Raw genomic sequence first — 11588 nt, forward strand, 5'->3', positions numbered from 1 at the left:
TTTCATACTTTTAGTATAAATTGCTCTTTTATTTTGAAACAGTATTATAAATATTATCTAGGAAGGGAAAACTAGCAATTAAATAGCTAGTTATTTTCTGCATCTTGGGTAGTAGGTAAAATGAAATCAATTTAGGATGCTTTAGTGGCAGAAGTACATAATATATCACTTATGGATCTCCATGAAGAGAGAATTCTCTATGCTGACACCTTAAGTTGAAGCCATGGGGTTCAGAGGCTTTCATTCCTATGATTAGTTATTGTCTTGCTAATAAGGGTCACCGGTTTCTGCCCTATATTCATAAAAATACTATAGCCTTGTTAGATTTATTCCGTACTGTTCATCTGTGATGTGCCCATCTCCAAAGACAGATGTAGCAAAGTGGTATACAGTGCTTCATAATGAAATTTTATAGCTTTTAGTTCTTTTGTCAGCTCTACAATTATCAGATGATTTATTTTTGTATACTATTCATGTTTTGTTTTGTTTGAATGTATTTTTATTGCACTGTCTTTTCTTCAGTAAATCTTTAAAATATGTCAGTACCTGTGCTGTTCGTGACTATTCTAAGTGCTATCATCTGTGATGTTCATACTTTGTGTTTGCACGATTTAACTGGATCATGATTCATCCTTTTTTTCCCCATGAATTTTTCCCCTTCCATTGGTCTCCATATTTTCTATATCTCTCTCCTTTTCTCCCGCTCTTGTGCAGATAGCTCCTCCAAGAAGACAAAGTCTAGTTCAGAGGAGAGTAGATCCGAGATATATGGTAAGCTAATGTAGCTAATTCAGCCTTGCCCTTTGGAGCTTGCTTCATGCTGTTTCTTTTCTTTCTTTCTGTTTTTCTTTTTCTTTCTTTTTTTTCTTTTTAAATAATTGCAGCCTTTCTTATGTCTGCTCTGCATGGCATGATCTACTGCAGGGAAAGGGAGCCTGGGGTTTCAATGTGGCTGTGATGCGGAAGCTTAAGGTTGCTAGAAACTAACAATGTTAAGAATAGGCCACGATACCCATCTTCTCTTTCATCGTGTTTATGTCAGGAAAATGATTGTCTCTAATATGTTTGGGTCAGGTTTCTCCAAATAACATGAATGGGCTTTAAATTCTTGTCATCTTCTTCCCATGTCTCATTTGTACAGTTTGGATTATGTAGAATTTAAGCAATTAAGTTTTTTCCTCTAAGTATAGTACTGGTGTAATTTAGATAGATATTGGCAGTTCTTTGGAATTTTTATTTTCATTTTATTTTTTGTTTATTTTTAATTGCCTCATCATTTGGAAAAGTCATTCTTGTATGATTTATCCATGATAGCAAAAATACGTAAGTATTTTATTTTCATACCTTGAAGAATTTGTCTATGCTTTTCAGAAATTTCCTTGAAACTTTTTCTGAATGGGAAAATTTTTAAATGGTACCTTTAAAAAATAATCTTCACAAAGAACAAGCTCAACCTTAGTGATCAAGTTTTGCAACAGATGATTGAAATACTAATATTTCTAGACTGTGTCCTGTCTTCCAAAGATAGAATAAACCATGTTTTTGAAGTTCATATATATTTTGCCTTTTCTTATGCAGTTTTACCTGCCCTCTTCCCTTCTTTTGGCATCTGATTAGCTTTTTGAAAAAAAAGCACATAGGAGAAGCACTGCGTGGAGCCAAGACTTTTAAAATAATCTCTGAAAGACTAGTAAGTTATTTCTTTTTAGGAAGATTCCAGATTTGGCTTCAGTGGAAAATCAGGTTTTCTTTAATAGAGTCACAAGTCTATCACGTGGATGTTTTCCCAGGTGCAAGTGTTCCTAGCTTGACATACATGATAGGGAAAAAATATATGGAATTTCCCCTCCCACCTTTTAAGACATTTGACAGTTTACATATATCGGTACTTCAGCCCATGATGTCAGATGCTTTTTGTTTTTTTAAGAGATGGGTTCTTGCTATGTTTGCCAGGCTGATCTTGACTCCTGGCCTAAAGCAATCCTCCCACCTTGGCCTCCCAAAATGCTAGGATTACAGGTGTGAACCACCATGTCCAGCCCTCAGATACTTTTTAATATTCTGAAGTCTCAGTGTTTGATTCTAAACCCTGTAGTGCTTCTCTGTTATATAGATGCACATAGTTCTTTACTTGGTTTTTGTGACCAGTACTTTTTCTGTGTAGTTATACCTTTTACAGTAGTCCAACAGGGAATGTTGCTTGTGGCATTTCAAGTTTGTGCTTTTTTCTTCCCTCCAAAATATTTCACTCCTTATATGTAAGAAATACCTTCTTAATTCCTGGAGACTCTTTCTGTTCTATATAAAGAGCTTCGTACAGTTTATTCTCTCCTTAGGAATGTGAACATTACCCTTATAGCTCCATTCTTTTCCAGTAGCCTTTGCAGTGTTGTATTTCATCTCCTTAACCATTTTCCTAGATCTGTGGTTTATATGCAGAAGCTTGCTGTGTGCTTTGGATGAAGACTAACAATTTAGGAATCTATGACTAGAAATATTATAGTAATTTTTTATTATTTTACCAGTGATAGGAATATTAACACTAGTTCAGACGTGCCATTGGCTTGGTAGTAATAGAAACATTTTAAGTGGTAATCGGGAAGTAAGGTGTGGCTTCTCCGTGTTTTTGTTTCTTGAGAACCCTTGAGATACCTTTTTTGGAAGGAACTGAGCCCACAAGTCCTTAAAAAAGTGCTCATTCAGAGGGATGAGTTGATTGAACAGCGTTAGCATGCTAACATAAATCTCTTTGATGTTACAAATATTTTATTACCTGTGTGAATAGACTTCTTTGGACTGTGTGCAGTTAATATGGGTAAAAAAGACTCTCTAGAAAGTCCAGGAAAACTTGGAAATAACTGCAATAAAACTGAGTAGAGTCATAGCAACTGGTGTCATTCTGCTTTCTTATATGATCTTGTGACAAGCCCACTTCAAGCATTTGAGATTATATGTTGTCTTCTCTTGGGGTAAAATTCATTAGCTGGGTATTTAACACAAATGCTAGTTATTCATTTACAAATTATTTATTTTAAACTTTCTTAGCCATTTTTAGAGCTACTTTGTGAGATAGATATACTTCTCATTTTAAAAGGAAACCAAGTGTTTGTTTTGTATTAATTTTTTTGTTTAAGTTGCCAGTCAGTCAATATTTATTTCATTTACCCCTCTTTCCCCCTCTGTACCTTTTGGAGTCTGTTAACATGTATGGATATGTTTTCTGAGCTGCAATTTTAATAATACTTCATTTTCTATTTCTCTTACTAATATTGTAAGGGAGAACTTCTGTGGGTTACTGTGGGAAATAAGAGATTCAGCAAGGGAATTTTGAGTTTAATCCTAACTTCTATCTTGGTGTCATGAAGAGATTCCCACTGATAGTGTTATATGCAAGAAAATAAGCCATGTCTTCTTAAAACTGTCTTAGCATGCTTGGGCTAAGCATGCTTGGGCTGCCATAACAAAATACCATGGACTGTGTGGTTTAAACAACAGAAATTTATTTTCTCACAGTTCTGGAGGTTGGAAGTCCAAGATTAGGGTGCCATTGTGGTAGAGTTCTGGTGAAGGTTCTCTTGCTGGCTTGCAGATGACTGCCTTCTTGCTTTCTCCTCACATGGTCTTTCCTCAGTGCATTGGGGTGGGGGAGAGAGAGAGAAAGCTCTCTGGTGTCTTTTATAATCCCATCATGAGGGTTCCACCCTCATTACTTCATCTAACCTTAATTATCTCTAAAAAAGCCTCATCTCCCAATACCATCACATTGAGGGTTAGGGCTTCAATATATGAATATATGAATTGGGAGACGGGATGGGGAACAGGGGGATAAACATTTAGTCCATAACAGAAGCAAACAGTTAGTACCTGAAATATCCTGGTTTGGATACTTCAGTGTAATTTTTAAAAATTCCTATCTTTTTCTTATTTGGTCTTCTCATATCTTTAAAAAGAAAAGTTTTTGGTTTGATTCTTGCCCCCACCAAGTTGCTATTTCTGTTGTCTTTTTCAACCTTGCAAAGAACATTCCACATGAACCTTGTGTATCCTCATAAACCATTCATTTCTTAACCTCTTGTAATCTGACTTCTGAACTCATATTATCTCAAAGGTGAACCAAGACATCCTATTTGAAAATCGATTAACTTTTTTTTTCTCAATTCTTGCCTTTCTTCTGAACCCTTTGGTAATGCTAGTGTTTCATTGGTTTCTATAATACATTGTATCAACCTAGTTCTTTTCTCTTTGTAGTTATTTTTATCTCTGTTTACTTGATTGCTTTTTCCCCTCTTGTCTTATGCATGTAGGCATGACCGAAGTTTCAGTCCCCAATCTTTCTTCTAGTCTCCAATCTTATATTTTCAACTGTTTGCTGGATACTTTCTTTTTAAGTGTTCTAAGTGTTCCTCAGATTCAGAATGATCAAACTGGAGTTCATCATTGTTCCCTATAGCCAGAAATCAATCTTTCTCTCAACTTCCCTAATTTTTTAAATTTCAGTAGATTTAGTGGGTACAAGTGGTTTTTTGTTACATAGATGATTATGTATAGTGGTGAAATTGGGGCTTTGGTGTACCCATCACCTGAATAGTGTACATTGTACCCAGTAGGTAATTTTTTATCCCTCACTCCCCCCAACTCTCTCTTCTGAGTCTCCGGTGTCCATTATACCACTCTGTATGACCATGTATATCCACGGTTTAGCTCCCACTTATAAGTGATAACATGTGGAATTTGTTTTTCTATTCCTGAGATACTTCACTTAGGATAAATATCTCAATTTTCCCTCCAAATTGCTGCAAAAGACATTATTTCATTCTTCTTTATGGCTGAATAGTATTTCATGGTATCTATATAACAACATTTTCTTTATCCACTCATCAGTTGATGGGCACGTAGGTTGATTCATATCTTTGCAGTGGTGAATTGTGCTTTGATAAACATGAGTGTAGGTGTCTTTTTGATAAAATGACTTATTTTCCATTGGATAGATACCCAGTAGTGGGATTGCAGGATCAAATGGTAAGTCTACTTTTAGTTCTTTGAGGAATCTCCATAGTGTTTTCCGCAGAGATTATACTAAGTTATATACCCACTAACAGTGTGTAAGAGTTCCCTTTTCATTGTATTCATGGTGCCAACATCTATTGACTTTTTATTTTTTAGTAATGGCCATTCTGAAAGAGGCAAGGGGTATCTCATTGTGGTTTTAATTTGTATTTCTCTGATGATTAGTGATGTTGAGCCTTTTTTCATATGTTTATTGGCCATTTGTCCATCTTCTTTTGAAAATTTCTGTTCATGTCTTTTGCCAACTTTTTTATGGGGTTGTTTTTTTCTTGCTGATTTGTTTGAGTTCTTTGTAGATTCTGGATATTAGTACTTCGTTGGATGCATAGTTTACGAATATTTTCTCCCATTCCATAGGTTGTCTGTTTACTCTGTTGATTACTTCTTTTGCTTGATGACAATATTATTCTTCCATTTACCTGGTCTTATTTCCTTACAGTCGTCTTCAGTTTCTCCATTTCCCTTGTCCCCTGGAGTCAGTTATTTGTCAGGTTCCTCTGATTCTACCATCACAATACTTTCCATCGTTCACTTTTTGGTTTCATCCCGCTGCCTTGTTCAGTTTTTCATCATTTAATTAGATTATTTTAATAGATTCATAACCTTCTTTTACTTCAATTTCACATTGATTCATTTCCTTTTCTCCGTTTTACTACATTCTGCCTTGACCTGTCAGATTAATATTACTAAAGTAAGGATTTGGTCATGTACTTGCTAGGAAAGTACAAATAGTTATTAAGATGTGCCATAATTTGTTGCCAATTTATCATTCTATCTTAATCTACTGTTCACTTAAAGGTATCAGATTACCTTCCAAGTTTTCATTTCCCAAATATGTCTTGGTATTCCCCCTTTGCTCATGCCATTCCTGTTGTCTTGAATGGTTTACCTCCTCTAACTTAGAATCCTACTCATCTTCCAAGGCACAATTCAAATACTGCCTTCTTCACAGGGCTTTCCTAGTTTTGCCCAGCTACTTTTGTTGTTTTTAAACTTTGACATCTTGTTTTGTATCTAGTTATTTGTATTTATATTCACCTTTGCATCTCCCATCATGCCTGACACATCGGAGGCACTTGTTAAGTGAGTTTTGAATAAATAAATGTTGAGATTGAGATGAAGTATTTTAGTAGTGAGAATTGACAGAATAAGATGATCTTGACTTAATAGGATCTTTCTTCCCTTCTGAAAAACTTTAAGGTAGCTTAAAAGAGAGACTTATTTCTGATAGTGCCCTAAAAGAATGAAATCAGCATACTTGGAATTTAAGGCTCCTCTTGCTGGCAGGATTGTGCATTAAGAATCAAGAAGCTTCTTAATCAAAGGATTATCTGAGGTCTTACTCATAAAACATGTATGTCTGGCACCAGCTTAAAAATGAGCTGTTTTTATGAGGTTGCACACAGTCTTTCTACACACCCTTCCCTGAAGCTAATTCTTAAGAGGTGAGACTTAAGTAAGAGAAGTTTGGTCATGAAATAAAATAAAAGGTAAAGAAAGACTAATGTGCTTTCACTAATGTGCTTTCTGGATACCTTAAAATTTTCACTAAAGTAAATGTAGTATAAAAGGTTTAGCATGTTGCCCTACATGTGTAACACTCCATTTTCATTAATATACTCTCTAGTACTGTAGTTGTGGCCTTTTTTTTAGGACTATGTAGTGAAACTTGAGAGTACCTTCTCACTTTTTTCAGAATACTTTTTTATCACTTCCTCCCCTACTCATCCAAAGTATTACAAAGACTTAATTTTTTTCACTTTCAAAATACAATCATTGCTAATTGTCTATTGAGTAAGAAGCAATCTTTTTATGTTAGCTTTAAATACCACATTGTTGTAACACAAAAAATATGACCTTTGTTATGAAGAGGAAATAAAATCTAGGAAAGGATAGTATTTACGTAAATTTGCTAGAACATGATATGATGAGATGAAGCATGATATTGATTTGTCAGCTTCCAAGTGAAATATCATGATCCTTAAAAAATAGGAAATAAGGAAAAATTTCTTCGTAAGTAGAGGAGTTATTTTGGGATGGGTGGGCAATCAAACTATTGCAGTTGGAATTTTGCCCGGGCAGAAAGTTAATTAGTATTCTTAGAAGTGTTTCTCTACTTTGCATAGTCTTTAGTTCAAGTCCACCCTCAGCAACATAGCAAAATCCCATCTCTACAAAAAGTAAAAAATTAGCAGGGTGTGGTGATGCGGACCTGTAGTCCCAGCTACTTGGGAGGCTGAGGCGAGAGAATCACTTGAGCCCAGGAGTTCAAGGCTATAGTGAGCTGTGATCGCAGCATTGCAGTTCAGCCTAGGCAACAGAGTAAAACCCTGTCTCAAAAAGAATTTTCTTTATGTAAAATAAATTCAAATTTATTTAGTAACTAATTTTTGAGCACCTATTGTATGCCAGGCACTATGCTAACAGACAGGGATTCAAAGATAATAGGAGACTATACCTGTTTTCTAGTTACTCGCAGTCCAGTACAAAAGAAAGTATTGTAATATATTCTATAAGTACAGTAATAGAGATATACATTTGTTTACCATTACTCTTTCTGCACTTAAAAATAAATACTTGTGAAAAAAATCTTCATATAGCACCAAGAATGATGGAAATGAAGAAGTATTACTGCAACTAAGTTTCAAGGAAGTTTAAGCCCCTTTTCTGTCTGTCTCCACACAAAGTTCTGGGATATAGCTCCTATCAAAGTGATTATGTGACCTTATGGAACTCATATTCAGATATATACACATTTGTATTGTAATTATGATTAATAATCATAATTATTACCAGATAATAAGGGATTTAGCAACAAAACCATGGACTTATATGTGTTGTCAAACCAGCAAGGGTAAAAATGATGAAAGCTATTTTTTTAAATTAAATTTGAATGTGTCTATTTTGGAGTTAGGAGTCCATTTTTCTCTTTTCCTTCTTCCACAACATATAGCGCCTATTATGTGTACCATACTCTGATTCTTAGACATTGTCATTCTTTCTCTATTTGTTTCACTATTGACCTTCCCTGCTAAGATTTTATGTTCTTCGAGAGCAGACTCCTGGTAGTTTTTTTTTTTGGAGACAAAGTCTCGCTCTGTTGCCCAGACTAGAGTGCCGTGGCATCAGCCTCGCTCATAGCAACTTCAAACTCCTGGGCTCAAGCAATCCTTCTGCCTCAGCCTCCCGAGTAGCTAGGACTACAGCATGCGCCACCATGCCCAGCTAATTTTTTCTATATATTTTTAGTTGTTTGGCTAATTTCTTTCTATTTTTTTTAGAAGAGATGAGATCTCGCTCTTGCTCTCGAACTCCTGACCTCCAGCTATCCTCCCAGCTCTGCCTCCTAGTAGTTTGTATTCTTTACAGCACCTACAGCCTCCAGTGTTAAATAACTAGTATAGACACATGTTCAGTGCAAATTTGCTAAAACAAAAGAAGTAGGGTTTTTTTTTTTTTTTGGTCAAAAAAGAAATTCCAAAGATATGATAATTTAGCCAGTATTGATGCCTTCAATGTTATAGAGGTTGGAATTTAATCCTCTAGTACGTTAAAACAGCTTCTGGTCTACAAGTAGAACATTTCTCTGAAGAAGAAGGAAAAACATTTCATGTGATTTTGAATAAGAGGGAGGATAATAGATTTGAACATTTGAGAGACTAGATTTCTGAATTTTGAATGGTAAGATGGCTTAGTTTTCAGTTAATTGTTACCACAGATCTGAATGTATGTAGACAGCACAAATTGACAGGACAGAATAGCTTTATTAGTTTGAATTTTTTAGATTCTGAATTGACTGTATGTGTGAGGTTTGTTTTCTTTTTATATTGGTCTGGTAGTTCTTCCATGTTAGAGTATGTCAGCATCTCAGATTAGCAGGTAAACTTAGAATGATAAATGTGGATAATATAGCGGAATCGGGGAGAAGAGAAAAATGAATAGGACGTGTTCTTTTCCTCTTTATCCTTTGTTCTTCGTCTATTTTTGATGTAGAATTAAAAGGGAAGGCTATCAGGCTGAAACTTTTATGAACTGGAGAAAACAGATTTGCAGTTTTCATAGGTAATACTAGTATATTGTCCTAATCCAATTTGTCAGGACCCTAGGCATATGAATAAAATTGACTATACATGATGGTATTTTTTTCTCCTTGGTTACCTCCCTTTCTGAGCTTCTATTCATCTCTAGATTCTTCTACTTTTCTGAATTTCATTAATTTATTAGCAGTTTTTAAAAATGTCCTTCTGTGTCAGAATAAATGCAAAACTCTGAGGTAAGATTGTAAACAAGGTACAGCCTCTGCACCCTTGGAGCATAAAATTTAATGAGGGGATAAAAATAAATGCAAATTAATGTGACTGATAATGTTAGGATAGGAATAAACAGAGGGTATGGTAGGAGTCTGTAAGAGGGGCACCTAACCCTAGTCTGAATATTTAGGAAATGCTTATAAGAGGACATGATTTATTTCTTAAGGATTTCTTGTCTCTCCTCTGCTGAAGCTATCTATAACAAGAAGCCCCGCTCTTTTAAAATTTCCCTTCTCTCTTCCTTCCCCATCCAAAAGTAATTTCCTTGTCTGTTAAAACAAAACTTAAACATAAATGGGGGTTGATCCTCTTAAAGATCATTTATTTATGTTAATGATAGGAATTTATTAACATAAAAGTACTTGTGGCCAGGCGCGGTGGCTCACACCTGTAATCCTAGCACTCTGGGAGGCCGAGGCGGGTGGATCGCTCAAGGTCAGGAGTTTGAGATCAGCCTGAGCAAGAGCGAGACCCCCATCTCTACTAAAAATAGAAAGAAATTGGCTGGACAACTAAAAATATATAGAAAAAATTAGCCAGGCATGGTGGTGCATGCCTGTAGTCCCAGCTACTCGGGAGGCTGAGGCAGTAGGATCGCTCAAGCCCAGGAGTTTGAGGTTGCTGTGAGCTAGATGCCACAGCACTCTAGCCCAGGAAAGAGAATGAGACTTTGTCTCAAAAAAAAAACAGAAAAAACATAAAAGTACTTGTAACTGATTTTTTAGCTGGGGTGTGGTGTGGAGATTTGCATATTTATTTTATTTTATATATATGTGTGTGTGTGTATACACATATATGTGTATTATTATTTTATTTTATATATATGTGTGTATATATATATACACACATACACACACATATATATATATATGGATTTAAAAGATTCCTGTAAAATACTGCTCTTATCCTGTTTTGAGGTTCTCTGATTTATTTAATTATGTGCTAGAAATCTATAAAGAATGCTTTTTTACTTGATTTTATATGTTTATACCTATCCTATTTTATAGTTTTCCTAATTACTTGAAGGAAGCAACATCGAAAAGGTTGAGTTTTAATGGGTTCTCTTCTGCTCCCGTTACAACTTACTGCTTTGTGGAAGTAGTGAATTTGTGAATTCAAATAGTGTTTAGTATTTAGAAATCACTAGAATTGAGGGGTAACGCATTTTTAATGTTAAAAATAAACTTTTTTGAGGTAAAATTTACATAAAATAGGATGCACTAATTTTAAATATATAGTTCATTGAGTTTTGACAAATGAATATATGTAGTCATGTAACCATTACCTTAATTAAGGATAGATCATTTCCATTACCCCATAAAGTTTTTCATTTCTCTTTGCAGTTGTTCCACCCCTCTTCCCCACTTCACCCCTACACAATTACTATTCTGCTTTTTGTTGCTATGGTTTAATTTTTCCTGTTCTCTGTTGGAATCGTACAGTGTATACTATCATTTGTATCCGGCTTCTTTTGCTTAGCATGATGTTTTTATGATTCATCCATATTTGTTGTATGTATGAAATAGTCTTTTTTTCCCTTTTCTTCCTATGTGGTATTTCGTTGTAAGAATATATCACAATTTGTTTATCTATTCATCTGTCGATGGACATTTGAGTTCCTACTTTTTGGCTTTTATGAACAAACCTGCTATTAACATTTATTTATGTAACAGTCTTTATGTGGACATGAATTTTTATTTTTGTGGGGAGTAAAATTCTTGGGTCATATTTAAATGTATGCTTACCTTTATAAGAAATTTCCAAACGGTCTTCCAAACTGTTTGCACACACCCGTCAGCACCAGTCTTTATTTTTAGCCATTCTAGTTGGTATATAATGGTATCTCATTGTGGTTTTAATTTGCGTTTTTCTGATGACTGTAGATGTTAAGTACCTTTGCATGTGCTTATTGGCCATTGGTATATCTTTCTTTGTGATATGTTTATTTAAATCTTTTGCCCCCTTTAAAATTTGTCTTCTGTTACTGTAGAGTTGTTTTAAAAATATACAATCTGGATAAATATACACTCTGGATTATCTCTGATAATCTCTTTATCAGAGATTTGTATTGTGAATATTTTCTCTCAGTTTATGGCTTGCCTTTTCATTTTCTTACGTATCTTTAGAACAGCAGATGTTTTAAATTTGTGTTCAGTTTACCAGCTTTTTTCTTTTATGGTTGGTGTGTTTTACACACCAAGAGATCTGTGC

The 11588-nt window shown here is 34.9% G+C and overlaps 1 protein-coding gene across 1 annotated transcript in view; it reads left to right on the forward strand.

Moving 5' to 3' along the window:
• The first annotated feature begins 644 nt into the window (after positions 1-644).
• Positions 645-11588, forward strand: part of ARHGEF12 (Rho guanine nucleotide exchange factor (GEF) 12) — an 86691-nt gene continuing 75747 nt past the window's right edge. The window contains 1 exon segment of the mRNA XM_012644875.1: positions 645-771. Coding sequence (XP_012500329.1) covers positions 645-771 — 127 coding nt within the window.

Source organism: Propithecus coquereli, unplaced genomic scaffold (assembly GCF_000956105.1).
Source record: "Propithecus coquereli isolate 6110/MARCELLA unplaced genomic scaffold, Pcoq_1.0 Scaffold222, whole genome shotgun sequence".
Lineage (NCBI taxonomy): Eukaryota > Metazoa > Chordata > Mammalia > Primates > Indriidae > Propithecus > Propithecus coquereli.